At 36.5% G+C, this 20,707-nt stretch overlaps 1 protein-coding gene across 11 annotated transcripts in view; it reads right to left on the reverse strand.

The window, feature by feature from the left end:
* enox2 (ecto-NOX disulfide-thiol exchanger 2) overlaps window positions 1–20,707 on the reverse strand; it is a 313,782-nt gene that overhangs the window by 21,547 nt on the left and 271,528 nt on the right. For all 11 annotated transcript variants that reach the window (XM_077577812.1, XM_077577810.1, XM_077577809.1 and 8 more), the window contains 4 exons: window positions 15,940–16,146; window positions 10,130–10,363; window positions 6,168–6,380; window positions 2,554–2,660 (listed from right to left, as the gene is read on the reverse strand). In XM_077577812.1, coding sequence (XP_077433938.1) covers window positions 2,554–2,660; window positions 6,168–6,380; window positions 10,130–10,363; window positions 15,940–16,146 — 761 coding nt within the window. The remainder of the gene's footprint in view (window positions 1–2,553; window positions 2,661–6,167; window positions 6,381–10,129; window positions 10,364–15,939; window positions 16,147–20,707) is intronic.

The following is a 20,707-nucleotide window of genomic DNA, read 5'->3' on the forward strand; positions in this document are numbered from 1 at the left end:
TTAAATTTTTTTGAATTTTTTTTTTCTGATGACTGTTATTGTCTTTTATTTGGTATTCTTTAGTGATTAACAATACCAATGCCGTGTTTTATACCAAAAGTTGTTGACTTGGTATGACTGTGACACCATTCCGTCAAGAAAACTCAGAAGAAAAAAACCTGACTTCTCTTCCCCGACTGTTCTCTATTTTGTAACACGCATCCTTACAGCATTAATAATAGAAATCAAACACGGCCATCATCACAAAATCAACAGACTGAATAAAATATTTCCCCCAAAGGGTGCTTAAAACGAAGTGCCTGAGAGTAAATAAACTTTGAGCCATCTGTCAGCTGACATTTTTCAGACCAAGCCCGACGGCAGAGGTCACACACAAACACCTGCAGACACACGCAACCATCTGCTGCGTGCACACGCGCGCGCTCGCACGAAAAGGCGAGTCGAGAGGGAGGCAGCTGTGGTCTGGACTTCGCCTGGAAGGATGAAGTGCAGCTTTCCACGCTTCACCTCCAGGTCAGTCATTCACACAGAATAGACACAAGATGGCCGCCTGTGTGACGATCGGTTGACTCACCTTGTCTGGCCACTCTGTTCCTGACAGAATGCAATCATCTAGTCAAATGCCTCCCCCGCCCGGCTGTCCCTGACTTAGTAGATATTTGGCTGGCGAGTGCCGCTAAATACTTGTAAAGCACAAACGATGCATTACTTAGCAGGAAGTAGCCTAGTCATTTTCTCGCCTTTTATTTTATCCGTGACGGAATGTCAGCCGCAAAAGTGACAGGCAGCACTGGCAGAACTGAATGTGGCTAAAAGGAAACCATTTGTACAAGTAAAAATAATAATAATGATTTTAGGATTAAAAGCACACCCCAAAACTCAAAACTTGTTTTATTTATGTCAGTTATTATTATTATTTTTTAATGTTTTTATTTTATTTATTTTATTATTTATTTATTTATTTACATACATATTTTTTTATTATTACGTTTGTATTTATTTATTTACAGCACGTTGAGTCCCAACTGTACACTCTAAAAACAGTTGGGTCAAAAGTAACCCAATTATGGATCGAAAATGGACCGATCCTCTATTTTAAGTGAGAAAGTTTGATTCAAATTGACTCATTAAGTGGATCGTTCCATTTTTGACCCATAGTTTGGTTATTTTTGACCCAACTGTTTTTTAGAGTGTAGTGTTGTATGTGTGCCTTTAAGGGGTGTGGCCTAGTGAGTGACAAGAGCATCTGAATTGTAGTTTTAGCATGTGACAAGAGAATTACACATGCTGTATTGAAACAAACCACAACTTTTCCTTACAAAAGTCAGCTAGCTTAGAAGAGCTAATGAAATTAGCATCAATATTGCGGTACAGTATTTACCAAATTTTGAACACAAAGCAACACATGCACAATATGTCACAATATTTTCTGATAAAAAACATTTGTTCCCGTTTCAAGGCTGAAAAATGCAATTTCTATTCATTTCAACCACGGTAAATGTAAAAAAAAAAAATAAGTGGCATAATTTTTTAGAGTGTAACAAACCATATTTGTATTCATTTGCGGATGTGCACTTTTTATTTCATTGTCAAAAATAATGTTGAAATGATACGTTTAAGTGCCTTTTCCTTCAGCACACATTCAATAAAGCCATTCTAATTTGATAAACATACTATTTGCTATGAAGTGGTCGGAAGAGAAAGACTACAAAGGCTGCTTTTTGTACCACTATTCAATTTTGAGGACTTTCTCATGGTTAACTTTTTTTTTTTTTGCATGAATGAGGCCTTTTGCGCCCACAGTGTTTTTTCTTCCGCTTGCATTGACGGTCATGCTTAACCTTCCCTAGTGCAAAAGCCTATTTCAATGAGCATGTTGGAAAAGGAAGAATGCACGAATCCCTGAGGCCTTATGAAAACAAAATGGTTTTCGCTGATGCGCTGCTTGCATGAAAAAAAAAATCCACGGACCACAACGGACAGATGGGAGAAGAACGGTGTTTGCTTTCATTTATCACTCACTGGCTACACACTTTCTTCACACAGAGCTCCTACAAAAGAGCCGCAACACTAGACCCGGCAGTTTGTGGCTCTCCTTGCCCACTTGTCAGGGCATCACACTGCCTTAACTGCTCCATTTGTTCCACTTCTAATTTGGTGCACTTATTATCTCAAGAAACTTACCAAACAGATATAATCATAGACGTCCAGGCTGCACCACAATCAAAAAAAAACAAACGATCTATTTGGATGATTAGTTGACAACAAAAAAGTAGATATATAAAAAAAAAAAAAAAAAAGGTTATGTACAAAGTTACCTCATATCTGGATTACTTGTTCCCTTCACATGGAAGGCAAGTGATGATGTCATCAAGTACTTACTGTCACACATGGAGTCTTTAATGCTCACCTGTCTGATCTGAGTCGTGCTTTAACAATTTTTTCAAGTATATATAAAAAAAAAAGTACATTTCCGGTATGTAAGGAACAACAATAGCAACAATCGGGTAAAATGTAAAATAAAGAAATAAATACAAATAAAGCAGAACCAACCTCTGCTTGCTTGCGCCACACGTCCAGATTCTTGCGCTGCGCTTTGGAGAAATGGTCCCATGCCTTTTGTTTGGAAGCGGCTTGGAATACAGACACAATCTGCTCAACTGCGGCGGGATGCAGAGAGGGGGACGGAGGGGTGGGGGTCGGGGGGGGGATAGCAGAGACCATCCAGAGATCAGAGGCAGAGACAGAGGGCAAGGTGGGAGGGAGCAGAGGAGCGAGAGAGCGGAGTCAACTATAGGGGTCTAGAAGAACTGAGTGTGTGCGTGTATGTGTGTGTAAGCATGTGCTCTCCTTACCTGGAGATGCCAAAGCATCATTCTTGCCGTTGGATGGTCGTATTTCGCTATACGGACAAAAAGTATTGGGACACCATCTTAACCGATAATCAATCATCATCATTGATTTCTTTACGTTTGGAGAATTGTCTACTTTTGGTTTCAATAAGAAGAGTTTGGCCTTTTTCTGCCCCTGCCTGACACAAAGACATACTTGGATTTGTTTGGTGCGGAAGAAATTAAAGTGAGCCAGGTTGTAAAATGTTGTAAAAAGACAGAGTTTTCACTTCCTGTTAGGCGTGAGTGATGAAGTATCCCAATACTTTTGTTCGAATAGTTTAATTCCCAAATGTCTAGATTTTTTTTTTTATCAAATCAGTAAAACCTTTTTTTTTGTTGAAAGATCACATCAAAAAAAGAGCAATTTTGCTTACTTTCAATTACATTTTTTCTTTTTTACTTTTGATTACTTGCTACACAGCAGTTAACTTATTAAAACACTTTTATGACAATTAACTCATTTATGTTTTTTGATGCAAGAGCATACAGAATACTTTGACGCAGGCTCTGATCTGAAGGGGTCACTTAAAGCAATGGTAGTTATTACACAAAACGGCCAGCAGGTGGCAGCAGAGTATAAGAGATCAACCAGGGCCATGTTGCAACAAGCTCTTTTTTCCACTGTTTTTACCAGATTTGTGAATAATGATGAAACTTAGCTATATTCTAATGCTAATTGATGCTAATTGCTGTAAAGGTATGCTTTTATAGCAATAGAACACAATATTCTGTGGGCCTTGCAAAAAACAGCCAAAATCCAGTAAAACAGCCAGGAGCGAAGGGGGTTTGCTTCAGCGAAAATGGCTGGGAGTGAATGAGTTAAGAGTTAAAATGTTATGTAAAAAATTGCCTGAATAGTTAATTGAGGTTTGAATGTGAAAGGGTTACCGTATTCCCACAAATAGTGGCCCCAACTCTTACAAACGCTCTGCTAAATCCTGAACAAAAAATGCCTTCATGAAAATGGTACCAAAAGAAATTATAAAAGTTTTGGTAGTTGAATAAATGATAAATCTTGAATAAATAAATAAGTGTGTTTATTAATCAGGATTTAATAGAAAAAAAATTTGGGTTATTTTCCATAATCCCCAAGAGAAAAGCAACGCAATCACGGGAGAACATGAATTCTGAGAATCGAACCCGAAGCCTCAGAATTGTTCACCACGCTCCACCTGAACACATTTTGAACAAAACAGCATAGGATGTTGGGATTTCAACCATATGACCCAGCGAGGACGCAATCTGCTTTCAAGTCATCAGGGACAGTACGGGTGGTGTGGGTATCCCACAAGTCCTAAAGCATACAGGAGGGAAGTCAATATGGCCGCCGGATCACAAGCGCGTGTGTGGCGAGCCAGAGATCAATAGCGTCGTCCCGCCCGCTCTGTAATTTGATGGCGCTGATCGATATTGAAGGCAGAGAGAGCGCGTGCACGTTTACGGCTTTCATGCGAGACGAGCGAGAGTCCGGCGTGCTTTTTTCCACCGGTGTTGATTGGGACTATTTATCTGCGAGGAAACATGAGTTGCTTTGGAGACGTTTTAATTGTTATTCCGCAGCTTGTTCAGCGCCACATAATTGTATTATCTACAATAACAATGTGCTTTAGCGCCGCACTGCAAATATGCGCTCAGCGCCGTGTTACCTCGAGTGATTAAAATACAAATCCCGTTTGGAAACAGATGGCGTTTGTATACTTTTACCACTTTGATTTGGACAAATGTGTTTTTGAAATATTATTCAACAATATTGGCGGGATATTCAAAGTTATAGCAAGTGGAACTGGAGTCTAAAACTAAAAAGGATTTATGCAAAGAAATGACAAATGGGAACTAAAAAGTGGAACTTAATGTGAGATCATCTTTTAAAACTGCACAGGGAATTGATTACAACATACGCTCAGGCATCTGCTTTGCTTTTGGATGGCAACAGAGTTCAACTTGGTTCAGCTGTTAACTCTTAAATATCCATGCATGAGCAATAGTGTTCATAAAATATATGGAGAATTCATCGAGCGCAAAAAAAAAAAGAAGGGGGTCATGACCTTCCTGTGCAGATGTAGAGCAAAAATAAATGTTTTGAAAATGAACCACGAAAGCTCATGTAATTGGCAAAGATAAAAACGAAGGCCATTGTCGCTAAATCCAATACGTAGTTTCAGTTAGTTTTTTAAAGACATTTTTTGTTTTTTATTTTATTTTGTTAACGAAACTGTAACAACCTTGCTAAAGACCACCTTTTTCGTTTTGGTTGTGAGGTACTCGCACATGAACAGACGTACACGATACTGAGAATCTTTTTCAAAAGTGTCCACTTAATTAAAAAAAAAAAAAACTGACTAAATTTTAAAATTAACTCATTCACTGCCATTGACGGCTATAGACGTCAAAAATTCATTTGAACTATTTCTATTAGTTTAACATTTTTTCCCACTTTTGTTAACAAGAGTATGAAAACCTAGACATTTTTTATTGTATTAGAACAGATATAAAATTTGTGATTTAATTTTTAATAATCTTTTCTTTAAAAAAAAAAAAAAAAAAAAAAGATTATAACAAATTAGAAAAAAAATATTACAATTATTTTATTTATTTAAAAAAGAAAATAAATGATTATTAAAAATTAGGGGTGTCAGGTGATTAAAAAATTTAATCGTAATTAATCGCATGACTTCACTAGTTAACTCATGATTAATCACAAATTGTATATCTGTTCTAAATGTACCCCAAAAATGTTTTTCTACGTTTTCATACTCTTGTTAACAAAAGTGGAAAAAATGTTAAAACTAATAGAAATAGTTCAAATGAATTTATGACGTCTATAGCCGTCAATGGCAGTGAATGAGTTAAAAACAATACTGTAAATCACAAACTTCTCACTCTCATAACAGTCGTTTATAATTGTAATATTCACTATCCAGCTGGCTTCAACTCATGCCAATGCATCAAAAACCGATGTGAACCAAAAACGACTACTTTGAATATTTCTGGAAAAACAATACGTTGATGTTACCTGCTGCTGTTCAACTTACCTGCGAGCCACCGTCTGCCATCAACAAGCAACGACACACAAACAAAAGTACTTACTTCTGGTGCAGCATTCGGAGCTTCAGATATGACTGTCTTGCACAATTTGTGTATTTGAACCAGTATGCTATGTTCCTATCATTGTCAACTTACATCAAACCAAAAAAAACAAGAAAAAGACTGGACTCAAGAATACTGTTTTGTCAATAAACTCCCTAAAGACTTCTAAAACGATTTAACACTCACACTGAGCAAGAATGCCCGACAGCGCCGTCTTGAACTTGTCTTTGGCTTCCTCCATCTCCTTCTCGTGCTGACTCTTCTCCGTCATCAGGCGGCGGATGTGGCTGTTGGACGACTGGATCATGGAGTAGAAGTTGTTGGCGTTGCGCCGGTTGACCTCGCCGCGCTCCAGCCATGTCAGCAGCACGCGCACCGCCTCGGCGAACTTGCCGTCGTCTGGTTAAAGGGAGGATAAGAGAAGGCAGTCGGCTGTTAATAGATGGCAAGGGACTTCCACTAAATGTCCTTTGGAAAACGGTTAGGACAAGTGTGATCAATTACGTTGAACTGAAATAATAAAATACTAAATATTCATTATGTGAAGTACATTACCACTTATTTTTCTGTAATGGCTTAAGATGCCACAAGATGGCGCCAAAGCTTTGTCTATTGGCAAAGTAGAAATTGATGAGCTGACTTATTGATTGATAAGAATCGTATTGTTTACGAGGATTTGGTTCATTAACTCATTCACTGCCATTGACGGCTATAGACGTCAAAAATTCATTTGAACTTGATTCATTTGAAAAAATAAAAATCATTTGAACTATTTCTATTAGTAAAAAAATTCCACTTTTGTTAACTCTTTGACTGCCAGACGTTTTCAGAAAAGGGATGCCGTGGGTGCCAGCCGATTTAAGCATTTTGACTGATCTTTCAAGGTCCACAGACAATTATGTGTTTGGACTATGGAAACACACATACTATCAAATTAATGATTGGACTCTCATCTTTCATCAGAAAAAAAAAGTTTGTTTCTACCTTATTCCGTTTTTCAGTAATCAACAATAGAAAATGGTTAGTTTCACCTCCGTTTTGAAACAAACGTCTTTTAACGTCTTTGGCACTACTCCCTAGGATTTTACTAAACGTTATTTAACGTTTTTGGCAGTCAAAGAGTTAAAAAGAGTATGAAAACCTAGAAAAAAAAATATTGTACGTTTAGAAGAGATATAAAATTTGTGATTAATCGTGTGTTAACTATTGAAGTCATGCGATTAATTACAATAAAAAAAATTAATCGCCCGACGTTCCTAATTTTTAATAATCTTTTCTTAAAAAACAAACAAACGATTATTTAAAAAAAAATTATAGGTTTTCATATTCTTGTTAATAAAAGTGGAAAAAAATGTTAAACTAATAAAAATAGTTCAAATTAATTTTTGATGTTTATAGGCGTCAATGGGAGTGAATGAGTTAATTATGCCTTTAAGCAACAGACGTGAAACACAGTGCAGTACCTTGCTACATCCTGAAGAGGCCTCTATTTACTCTAGTTGTCTTTGCGAGTTACTACAATTGACTTGATGATTCTAAACACTTACGTGCAAAAATAAATAAATAAATAAATAAATCAAGAGATGGGACAAATACTTTCATGGCACTATATTTCTGTCATCCACAATTGATAGAAAAATCACATAAAAAAAAAAATAACAATGGATTTTGATAATTAACAAGTGCCCAAGTGGGCAATGCTAACCTTTTAAATCATTAGTGTTCTTGCTTTGATACAGAACAAAACATCTCTGAGGGTTTGAAGATGGCTGACAGGAAAAATGAAACAAACCTGCCGACCGGGCGACCTTAGCTGCCTCAAAAGTTATTTCGCTTAAAAAATAAATCAATAGGGTTCTTGGCTCTGATATCGGCCTACAAGTTTGATGGAACTTGCAGTCAACGAGAAAAGCGAGGGGAGGGCTTGCAGAAAAGATGAAAAATGAAACAAAAAGCACAGGTGAGTGAGTGGAAAGCGGGATGAAAGGGGAAACACATGACAAATGGCCTTACACAGACATACACAGAGACAAAAGGGGGAGGGGGCGAGGGGGGTCATTTATAGACTGTCAGCTTGTAAAGTGCATCTGTGAGCTTGTTGCCATCAATAGCGGGGATTGTTCTTTGGGAGAGCAGGAAAAAGGGATTCCCTGCTGCCTTTTTTTTTTTTTCCCCCTTCCCAGATTCAGGGAAAGCTTCATTTCACAAAAGCCAGTGCCAAGCGATTAAAAATAAATCCTTGGCCCGGGCCGAGTGAGGAGAGCCAAGAAAGGCACAATGATGGAGAGCGGCTTTCAAGCGAAGGGGCGTCGTGTTATCAGGTAGTCCGAGACTGAAAGAGACCTGGAAGTGTCTGCCCTCATTAGGGAAACAAGTTTGTTCAGCCAGAAACACAGAGAGGACACTTCAGGAGCGTGGAGAGGAAGAGACAGCCTTGGAAACGGCTCGCTTTAGTCGGATGGATTTATCCGATTGCTTGATTCTGAACACAGCCATAACCCAGTTGAAGAGGGTGTCAAATTGGAGGGAGGGAATTGTCAACGGTTACAAATGCTAGTCAGCACAAAACACTCAGGGCTTCTGCTAGAGAAGCCAAAAAGTCAGAAAAAGGCGACTAGAACACCTGAACTTTATTTGGGGTTTATCGGATGCGCTTTAAACGGTGGCAGCTCTTTGTTAACTCAATGGATGGCTGGTTAGATTGGAACACATTCAAATCCCCCAGTTGAATAGGGTGTGCACACTTGTGCAACCATATTATCTCAGTTGTTTACTTCCTCTCTTGAAAAGATGTCATAAATAAAAACATGTACATGTTGCAGGTGACATTAGAATCTTTGTCAATATACAAACAATGGCGGAAAAAAGTTTTGAAATTATTTGGTCTAATTTTTTATAAAACCTGCCATCCATTTGACCAGGGGTGTGTAGACTTTTTATATGCACTGTATTACAATATATAGCTAACTACTGCCCGTCTCTGAACATTAAGAATGAAGTATTTGGGTCACTAGAATAACGCTGTATTCTTATGGGTGCAAAAAAAGTCATATTTTTCATTTCAGAAAGTACTGAAAAGTACTTCAAAAAAGTATTTCAAGAAAGTATGTCAAAAGTACTGAAACTACAGGAAGTAAGATTTAATCTGAACAGTAAAGTTTCATTTTTTTATTCCCCCAAGAAAAAGCTTCTTTTTTTTCCAAGACTGAAAAGAGAAATATTTGTGAATTAATGTGAATTAATTAGCACAGTACTATGAGAATAAAAGGAATTGCAAGAAAAAAGATATTTTGGAATACTATGCAAACTCAGTCATTATATTATTTTTTACCCTTAGTTAAAAAATAAAAAAAAAGTAAATGCAATTTTAACAAATGTGAATAAAGGCAGATTTGTGTGGAAAAAGTAGCATTTTTCTAGTTAGTCTTTTTTCATTTGATGAAATTTCATTTTAATTTCATATAATTCGTAATATTTTATTGTGCCATAATAATTTTTTCAAATAAAAAAAAAGTTATAATATAATATTATTGAGATCTGGAAAAGGTGGCATTTTCCTAGTTACAAAGTCATTTTTTGGTTTCATAAGGAATTATACTTTTTTAGGTAGTGGAATTGATTTTTTTTTTAAATACTACAAGAATGAGGACATCATAATCTTGCGAGGAAAAGTTCTTTTTTTGTTGGATTCATTCATTTTTAACAGCTGTAGTTAAAACAAGAAAAAAATGGGCAGAGAGTAAAGTGGTAAATTTATGAGAGTAAAGTCATACTTAGAGATTTTTTTTTGGGCATACTATATAAATTAAGTTGCAACCTTATGAGATCTGACACAAGTTGTATTTTTCAAACTGTAAATTGTAGTCACGAGAATAAAGTATTCTTCTCAGAAGACAACGTCAGACTACTTTTATTCTTGTATAATGGTTAAGAATGTAAAGTAACTAAATAGTGAATAAAGGTTTTAAAATGGCGACAGTTCCATCCTGTCATCAATTAGTTCACTTCAACTTTATTTTTTGTAGAAAAAGTTGCCATGAAATTCGAACATCTCAGACGTCAACTATCGTCCCGAAACTGACTGCGTTTGATTTTTGGAGGTTCCGTTGATATTTAACACGACACCAAAGCACTATTTGATACTAAACCTTTAATCTTGTCGCCCAGCTGGCTGCACTCGTGCTCCGAGAAGTGCACGATGGGGGGCGGCGAGGGCGGCCGCAGGCGGTCTTCCTCCATCTTGCGCCGGTGCCGCTCTTCCCTGGCCATCATCCGCTGTCGACACTCCCACTCGTAGAGATCGTCCCGGGCCTGGGCGAAGTCCACGTGGAGGCGGCCCGTGTCTTTTTTGTCGGTACTGGAGCCCAGACGGATGCGATAACCTTGAGAGACAACAGACGAGACCGCCACAACTCAAAATGCGACGCCGTCAATCTTCAAATCCCACGTCGGGGATGTTTTTCAATGCAACGTTGGCTGTCAGCTATTCAAATGCTTACCAAAATGCACATTAAAGATTTTGAGCAGATATTTGACAGTAAAAAAAGCGACAGTGCCGAGCGAGGGTGTCCAAAAAATGAGACAGATTGAAATTGATGCCGTCACGGTGACGTGGATGCTGTTGGAAGCCTCCATTTTGACAGCTGTGGACATTTTTATAGCCCTTTCGATCGAGAGCGAGTCTCACCATTTTCTCAAAGATGCCTTCGGGCTCGCATGTTTATCACAATTTACAAATGCATGAATTTTGGGGAACCGCACGGCTCCTCATCGCAGCGTTATCATTCCGCTTAGAATGAAACAGGAGACATGACAGTGAGCATGAGAGACTTAGTCCATATTTTGCGTGCCGTCCTCCTCACACGATACGGCTCACCTTCCATAAATTGTGACATTTGAGACTATTGATTGTTACTGTCAGCCACCATCTTCTTTGCTTCTTGGCTTCCTTTGTTTCAGAGGCTGTACAGACTGGGCTAGAATGTGCGCAGCGGATTTAATGAGTCCAATTCTTTGCTAATCATATTATTCAAGCTTTCCCATTTTCCTATGTCTCTTTAGATGTCCTTTCAAAATAAATGTCAATGAATGTTACCATCTAGGACATTACAGTAATTGTAGTTATTTTATTTTATTTTTTTTGTCAGTGTCAATTAACAAATAATTTCTCAATTACAATTTTTTTTACTATTATTTTCTCAGTAATTTTAAATGCTTTTTTCGATTTTTTTTATTTTGAAAATGCATAAAAAAAAATAATGAAAAAAAAAATTGTGAAGCCAAAACTTGTAAACAGCAAAAAATAATAAGGAAGAAAAAAAAGCAATTGAAGCAAACAAGAAACAAAACTTAACATAATATTAGGCAACAAAATATATAAAGTAAGACGTTGCATTTTACAATTTATTCCCTTAAATAACAGACAATAATTTGTTAATTTAAGATTCATTTGTGAACACATTTGAACAATAATTCAATGTATTTCTAATGCGTTTCTCTGTAAAAGAACAGAAATATTGTGAGTTGTCACAGTTAGTGATTTCATGTCATTTTACATTCAGCATACAAGATCAATCAATTAAATGATATTTTAAAAATAAAGGAATCATTTGTAAAATAAAATAAAATAAACATCGAAAGTGATATTTTAGGATTTAAAACAAAGTGTATATAGTAGGTGCTTTTCGCACAAACCTCGCTATGGCCGTTTGTAAATTAGGCAGACCAGTCTTCGCTAAGCTTGGTGTTTTGAAGATACGTCTAAAGTTTTGCCGTCTCGGATCATGTCTAAATACTGGCGTGGGTAGTCTAATGTGATTCTGGTGAAGGGAGACAGATTGGAGGGCGCACAAACAATATGGATTGTAATTGTTTTTGTTTTGTAAAAGCATTCCCCATTTTAGTTTTATGTCACTGTAATACCCTCGGTACCCGTTGCCGCACCGGCCCAAGACAAGTAGCAATGCCGGTCGCTGCATCCTTTTCCGCTCAGAGATGTTTCCATGCAAGGTATGAGCATGCCATATTTAAAACGAATGCTACTTTAATTGTTCGCAAATAAAATCGGCTGCCTTAAACTACACTATCTTAATTAAAATACACCCGTTTGTGCTCATCTATGAAATTACCAACACCCGGTTTAACCGGCCGCCTCTGTACGGATGTATGCTTTATGCCGTGCCGGATTCGAGAGGAATAGCGGGGATAATGAGGTGTTAACAGAAGACCTGCACTTTTCTTTTTTTTTTAACAATGACATGATGTTAGTGATGATGTCAACCCTACACTTTACTTTGTCATTTACATTCAATTTTCACTCACGGTGACTCACAGCTTTCAAAGTCCATTTTATGAACAACTCGTTGAAATGATTCAGAGCGTATTTTCGTCCGGGTGCCCTCCGACTTAACACCGCGACGGCGTCCAGCGTGCGTGTGACTCACTCGATTCTCATCGCAAGAGACGGCGGAGGTGGAGGTGGAGGTGGCGGTGGCGGGGGTTTGTCACGGGGCGGGGATTGCGCAAACAGGAAAAGAAATGAGCTCCAGGTCGGGGGCTTAAAGTTAGGTCTGCCGCGCAATATAGCAGCACTTCAATATTTCATGTCGGGAGATCTCAGAAGTGTTCAGGCTGTGGCGTGTGTGTGCGTGTGTGTTCAAACTACTGGCTAATACATGAACTGGAGTTCCAACCACTCTGTCAAAGTCACATGACCACACCCACAAAGAGGCTTCAGGCTGTTTATTGCTACTCTCAAAAGCCCATTTAGCATGACGCTAGCAATCAATGCAAAACACCATAGTCCAGGTTTATGAATAGCATCTGTGCGGCAAGATATTTAACCACAAATGGTGCAGCACATTTTTTTTTTTTTGCTATAGGAATAGCGGGCATTTACAGTTCTGGTAATAACAATCCCCCCCCACCAAAAAAAAAGAGACATCTACACCGTATGCAGTAATTACACCAATCAGAATGTTCTTTTCACGATCCAAAGTGCTGAAATGTGACGATCCCTCGGGTGACGTGTTTTCCATCACTTCCTTGCGCCAACGCTCCATGAATCACACGTCAATAGTTTGGGATGACAGATGGCGTGGGATACTACAATACCCATGAGCCTCGGCTAGCGCTGCTGTGCAGAGGCAGGTGTGAATCAGCATTGCGGCAAATAGACTGTTTATGTCCCAGCTGGTAATTCAGGATTTGCAGTCACGGTAAGTAACGTGCGGTGTCATCCTTGCTGAATGTATTAAGACGCTTGGCCCGCAATCGGAAGCGATTCTTCTGAGTTGGTCATCATCAAGCAGTCAACTGACCTTGACAACTGCAAAGAACACCAGCTGCCTTTTAGTGGAAGGAGTTTATTTGAACAGAGGCCTTTATTTGTCCAAGCCTATTTTTAGCCATCCATCCGTTTTCTTTAGTGCATGTCCGAATTCATTCATTTAATCATTCACTCTTATGGACAATTTCGAGCAATGATTCTCAAAGTGTGGTACGAGTACCCCTAGTGAAATGTGGGCTCCCTCTAGTGGTAGGTGTAGAAATCACCAAATTAATTTTATTTGAAATTTAAAATGGTTTGTTTTCAAACATTTATTGAATATTCAGACAATTTGTTTAAAGTTTTATTTATTATTTAAGTAAATTTTTTCCTATATTCATGAGGATTTAGGTAACTTTTAAAGAGTATCTGTGTACATCTTGGGTTATTTAGATACATCTTAGAGAGTATTACACAGATGTGAAAGTACGTAAATTAACTCTTTGACTGCCAAAAACGTTAAATAACGTTTAGTAAAATCCTATGGAGGACTGCCAAAGACGTTAAAAGACGTTTGTTTCAAAACAGAGGTGAAACTAACCATTTTCTATTGTTGATTACTGAAAAACGGAATAAGGTAGAAACAAACTTTTTTTTTTCTGATGAAAGATGAGAGTCCAATCTTTCATTTGGTAGTATGTGTGTTTCCATAGTCCAAACACATAATTTTATGTGGACCTTGAAAGATCAGTCAAAATGCTTAAATCGACTGGCACCCACGGCATCCCTTTTCTGAAAACGTCTGGCAGTCAAAGAGTGAAGAGTGTTTCATGGATTTATGGATTTCGGTAAAATTTTGTGTGCGTAATTCAAGTGTATTTAGGTAACTTATCGATTGTTAGTAGATTTAAGAATCGGTAACTTTAGGGTAGTGATGGACAAATGAAGCTACAGGAAGCACTTTAAAGATTATCTTTAAGCCAACAGCACCATCTAGAGGAGTGAAAAAATATTGCAAGTGCTTCATGAAGCTTCGTTTACCTATCATAACTTTAGGGAGTAATTGAGTACATACAGGAGTATTTTGCTTACTTTTAGAAAGTATTTCAGTATATTTCCGAGTATTTAAGTAACTTTTAGAGAGTATTGCAGAAAATATAGGAACATTTAGGCAACTTTTAAGAACTATCCGAGTACTCATGAAGTTTTTAGACACATTTTAAGGATTATATCGCAGATTTTACAGTATTTAGATAACTTCTAACAAGTATTTCATAGATTGAAAAGTATTTTGGTAACTTTTAGTGAGATTTTCGGTGGATTCAAGAGTATTTAGGTAACATTTAAGGAAGTATTGCGGTATATTTAAGAATATTTAGGTAGCTTTTAGAGTGTACGGCAGCAGATATAGGAATATTTAGCTAACACATTTTAAGAGGTATCTGAGCATCAAGGAGTTTTTAGATCATTTTTAATTAAGTATTTCATAGATTTAAGTGGGAGGAACCCGAGAAGTCAACACACAAACTATAGTTTTAAACAAAAGGAATTAAAAAAAATAAAATAAAAAATAAGGACTACTATGGAAAAAAATGAAGAGAAACTGGGCAGTACTTATTTGTATCTTTTCAATCCATCCAACAATTCCAAGGATCAAGAATTGTAATTTGCTTAGCTTGTTTTCTGGAGGACGGCCACTGCTAAGTCTAACCCTGTCTCTATGTGTGGCACTTTTGTTACCAAGACAACCAGGGTGGATCTAGGCAGTTGTTGCTAAGCAAGCCACTAGTTGCTACTAGCCCAGAGTGAAAAAGTATATATTTTTTATTTTTTTATCATTGAATCATTTGTCAGTGAGTGGCGTACATCAGCATGTAGGACACATGGCCCAACACAAATGACCTCCATTATTGTCTTAGTGGAGGTGTGTATATGTAGTTTAACTCATTTGTTCCCCAAAACGTATACATATATTCTCTTTTAAATATTACCATGCTCCCAAAGACATATTTATATGTTTTTTTTAATGGTAGAGCATACAGAGGGCTTTGATGCAGCCTCTGAACTGAACAGAATACTTGAAGCAATAGTAGTTATAACAAAAACAGCCAGCAGGTGGCCGCAGATTATAAGAGATCAACCAGGCCATGTTGCAAAAAGCTCCTTCCCCCACTGTTTTAAACAGATTTGGAATGATGATGAAACTTAGCTATATTCTAATGCTAATTGCTGCAAAACGGAAACAGATAGAAACATACTTATTTTCTTGATGAAAGAAGAGATTCTAATCTTTTTTTTTCTGGTAGGTTCCATGCTTTTATAGCAATAGAACACAATATTCTGTAGGCCTCGCAAAATCAGTCAAAATCCAGTAAAACAGCCGGGAGTGAAGGGGGTTGCTTCAGTGATAATGGCTGGGAGTGAATGAGTTAAGTTGCAATCAACCGTCAATTTTAGGGACGCACCGATACTAATAAAAGTAATGGTACTGATGCAAGTGTTAGTGTCAGTACCAGACAATAAAATGAATGGCTGTATTACTCATGTGTCACCAAAAATAGTTGGATCAGTTTTGAGGAAATGATGTTGTTCACACTCGAAGGCATCGTTATGGATTTTCAAAAGGTCGAGGACATGCAACATTTTCATCAATCGATGGCAATAGCGGCAAGGCTGAGAAATGTCCCTTACCGGACAGGAAGAGGGCCTTGTCCACCGTGAACTCCTCAGCGAATCGAATATGGCAGAAGTTCTTCTTGCTTTTGCGAATGGCCGTGATATCGCCGCACTGTCCAAACACCTCCATGATGAGCTGTTCATTGGCGTTCTCGGGCAGGCCGCCGACAAACACCGTCTTGCAACCCGGAGGGCGCTCTCGGGTTGCTGGAGGGGGGAGATCTGATGGTTGGGAAAAAAAAAGAAGAAAAAAGGTTGGACTGAAAACTGAAGATGGGGATAGTAAACAAACACCTTTTTTTTTTCCATTCACAGGAGTACGAATCAATGAATTATTTAATCAAGCAAGAACATTGTGTGAAGATTAAACAGTTGAGGCAACTTTCTGCAAGACAATAAAATCCGAGTCACAACAGTATTTTACTATTAAGAGCAGCGAAGGGAGCAGTAGCGACAATTGAAAAATACTAAATAATTTAATACGTGCTTCAAACACCAACATCTGAATAATGTCTGTTCTATCAGGCTCAATAAAAAAAAGATGTTTAAGTGCTACAATACATCAAACTGAAGGAAGGGGAAAAGTGATAGCAGACGTTGTTATCCTGGAGAATAACACAAATCCATTAAGACGTTCAAGGAAACAACAAAAAGAGCAAAGAGCCAAAATCTAAATGATCCAGTTCTCACTCCAACAAACACTCATCGTCATCAAAAGCCCAATAGTGTTCGGTTTAGGTGAACGGGATGGGATTTTTTAAATAGGTTTTAGGTGAACTAATGAATACACACTCACACACGCATATACACATACAAAATGAAAATTAATTTAAAAAAAAAGAAAAAAAAAAAAAAGAGAGCAATGATGATGACATGTCAAATCGGCAAAATTATCGAATGAACAATACTGAGCTCTCCAGATTTTTTTTTACATAAAAAAAAAAAAAAAAGCCCAATAGTGATGATTTGAGCGCAACGGCTCCTTGATTGTATTTAATTAATACGATTAATACAACTAGTAAAGCATCCCATGCGTGAAAATCAACCACGTTTCAGGCCCCCTCCGCACGGCAGCAATCACTTATCCAAAAACAGACGACAGACGAGCGCTGACTGATCCAAAAGATCAGCCGCGGTTGATGTGATTGGAGAAGTCGATGACAGCAGAATCGCATACTGAAAGGTACGCGTCAAGGATGCTTCTGCTTCCGTCGGCGGTGCTCTGCCGCCTTTCGGGCAATCTGATTGGAATACTGTTAAGAGGAACGGCAACCCTTGATTCACAAGTCGCAGTCAAGGCTGTGCTTTCATTTGCATCGTTGCGGACTGAAAAAACACATTTGAAATGTGCTATTCTGTATATTGGAGGGCACCAAACCTTTTTTTTCTTTTCTTTTTCTGGAGAGCTCAGTATTGTTCATTCGGTAATTTTACCAATTTGACATGTCATCATCATTGCTCTCCTTTTTTTTTTTTGTGTATGTGGGTGAGGATGTGTATGTGCGTGCGTGCGAGTGTGTGTATTCATTAGTTCACCTAAAACCTATTTAAAAAATCCCATACCGTTCACCTAAACCGTACACTTCCAGCCAGAGTCGTGAGGCCGTCAGGAAACCCGAGGAAGGACCAAAGAAAAGAAAGGAGGGCACCAAAACTTTTTTTTTTTTTCCTGGAGAGCTCAGTATTGTTCATTCGATAATTTTACCGATTTGACATGTCATCATCATTGCTCTCTCCTTTTTTTTTTTTTCATGTATGTGGGTGAGAATGTGTGCGTGTGTATTGTGTATTCATTAGTTCACCTAAAACCTATTAAAAAATCTTATACCGTTCACCTAAACCGTACACTTCCAGCCAGAGTCGTGAGGCCGTCAGGAGACCCGAGGAAGGACCAAAGAAAAGAAAGGAGGGCACCAAAACTAACAGCAGAGGCAATAAGGTTGCTAGTTGGTTGTCGCTTTCAAATATTCAGTAGGCAAAGCTCACTCACTTGATTTGTTATAAAATATCCTGGAAGCTTGTGGAGATGGACCAAACAAGATTGAGAGTGAGATTTAAAGAAAATCATTTCCCGAAAGGTTGAACACCAATTCAGCCATTTTCATCATAATAAACAGACCTTTGAATTTGGCTTTTTTTTTTTTAATAAGAATGTTGCCAATTTGTCCGTTAATATCTTGTCGACAGACAAAAATAGCAAAACTGATACAGAGGGAAGCCAGATTTTTTTTAAATAATCATTAGTTATAGACCGAACTGAATGTGACGGAAGTATAAGAGCTGTAACGTTTACACTGTTTAAATCGCAAGCATTTATCTATTTTGAACCTACGGCTGGTATTTTTGTGGATCACCTGCAAATTGCCCGTGAGAGGATTTGACTACAAATTAAGTGTCTGATTCACTTAAAATCGCTTTATCAACCTGTAACAGACTTGTACTTATGGTTAACAAAAAAATAAAAAATAAAATCATAAACTGTGGACGTGACGGGGAATGTTAGATTCTAGCCAATCAAAAACGAATGTGCTTCGTAAAAAAAAAAAAAAAAGTGTTCTAAACTCTTTGTACTGTAAATTAAATTAAACTGGTGAGTCTAGCCACCAATCAAATGAAATCAAACACAGATGTTTGCAAACTTTTGCTATTTGTTACACTTTAGCAAGCAACTACATATTTCGAGTCTATTAAGTTTGACAGGCAGGTTTCCAGCAGCCCTCGAAACACTCTTGGATGTTTATTTTTTTGGGATATATTTGAAAAGTAGGTGTTCTGTAGGGCTTTGCTTTTATTTTGTTTGGCTAAGTGGTCCTTTTTCAGAAAACGTTTGACATTTTAGGGAAATGCATTCAAAGCATATGCTCAGCCCTTAAGGGCAAAGATACAACAAACCAGCTGTTGAATCTGTCTGTGAAAATGATAAATGGCTCTTCTTAAAGCTTGCTTATGTCTCCCATTTCAGGCCGGTTTCAGTGTATACATTCTCTATTTTGCAAATAGAGGTATTTTGTTCCCGAGTTCTTTTCAGAAAATGTTATACTTAAAAAAGGATAAACATATTTTGCAAAGAGGTCATTTTTACCAGATTTTTTTGAAAGAAAATGTTACGTGCAAAAATAATGTATTTTACAAAAAGGTAATTTTTCCATGATTTTTTCCCAGAAAATGTTCTGCATAAAAATAATTTTATTTTGTAGAGCTAATTTTTCTATAAGATCACTTCAGAAAATTTTATGTGTAAAAACAACAACATCAACATATTTTGCAAAGAGGTCATTTTTACCAGATTTTTTTTAAACAAATGTTATGTGCAAAAATAATGTATTTTACAAAAAGGTAATTTTTCCATGATTTTTTTCCCAGAAAATGTTCTGCATAAAAATAAATATATTTTGTAGAGGTAATTTTTCTATAAGATCATTTCAGAAAATTGTATGTGTAAAAAGAACAACATCAACATATTTTGCAAATATAGGTAATTTTTCCACAAAATGTTTTCAGAAAAATGTATGCATATAAAGAAAAACAAACATGTTTCACAAATATAGGTAATTTTTCTCCAAATTGTTTTCAGAAAATGTTTTGTGCAAAAATTTTTAAAATAATTTTTACCAGATTTTTTTTTTAAGCAAATGTTATGTGCAAAAATAATGTATTTTACAAAAAGGTAATTTTTCCATGATTTTTTTCCCAGAAAATGTTCTGCATAAAAATAAATATATTTTGTAGAGGTAATTTTTCTATAAGATCATTTCAGAAAATTGAATGTGTAAAAAGAACAACATCAACATATTTTGCAAATTGAGCTAATTTTTCCACAAAATGTTTTCAGAAAAATGTATGCATATAAAGAAAAACAAACATGTTTCACAAATATAGGTAATTTTTCTCCAAATTGTTTTCAGAAAATGTTTTGTGCAAAAATTTTTTAAATAATTTTTACCAGATTTTTTTAAAAGAAAATGTTATGTGCAGAAATAATGTATTTTACAAAAAGGTAATTTTTCCATGATTTTTCCCCCAGAAAATGTTCTGCATAAAAATAAATATTTTGTAGAGGTAATTTTTCTATAAGATAATTTCAGAAAATTGTATGTGTAAAAAGAACAACATCAACATATTTTGCAAATATAGGTAATTTTTCCACAAAATGTTTTCAGAAAAATGTATGCATATAAAGAAAAACAAACGTGTCTCACAAATATAGGTAATTTTTCTCCAAATTGTTTTCAGAAAATGTTTTGTGCAAAAAATTTTAAAATAATTTTTACCAGATTTTTTTTAAGCAAATGTTATGTGCAAAAATAATGTATTTTACAAAAAGGTAATTTTTCCATGATTTTCCCCCAGAAAATGTTCTGCATAAAATTAAATATATTTTGTAGAGGTAATTTTTCTATAAGATCATTTCAGAAAATTGTATGTGTAAAAAGAACATCATCAACATATTTTGCAAATTGAGCTAATTTTTCCACAAAATGTTTTCAGAAAAAATGTATGCATAAAAACAAAAACAAACGTGTTTCACAAATATAGGTAATTTTTCTCCAAATTGTTTTCAGAAAATGTTTTGTGCAAAATTTTTTAAAATAATTTTTACCAGATTTTTTTTTAAGCAAATGTTATGTGCAAAAATAATGTATTTTACAAAAAGGTAATTTTTCCATGATTTTTCCCCCAGAAAATGTTCTGCATAAAAATAAATATTTTGTAGAGGTAATTTTTCTATAAGATCATTTCAGAAAATTGTATGTGTAAAAAGAACAACATCAACATATTTTGC

The sequence above is a fragment of the Vanacampus margaritifer genome, chromosome 10 (genome assembly GCF_051991255.1).
Source record: "Vanacampus margaritifer isolate UIUO_Vmar chromosome 10, RoL_Vmar_1.0, whole genome shotgun sequence".
In the NCBI taxonomy this organism is placed as follows: Eukaryota; Metazoa; Chordata; class Actinopteri; order Syngnathiformes; family Syngnathidae; genus Vanacampus; species Vanacampus margaritifer.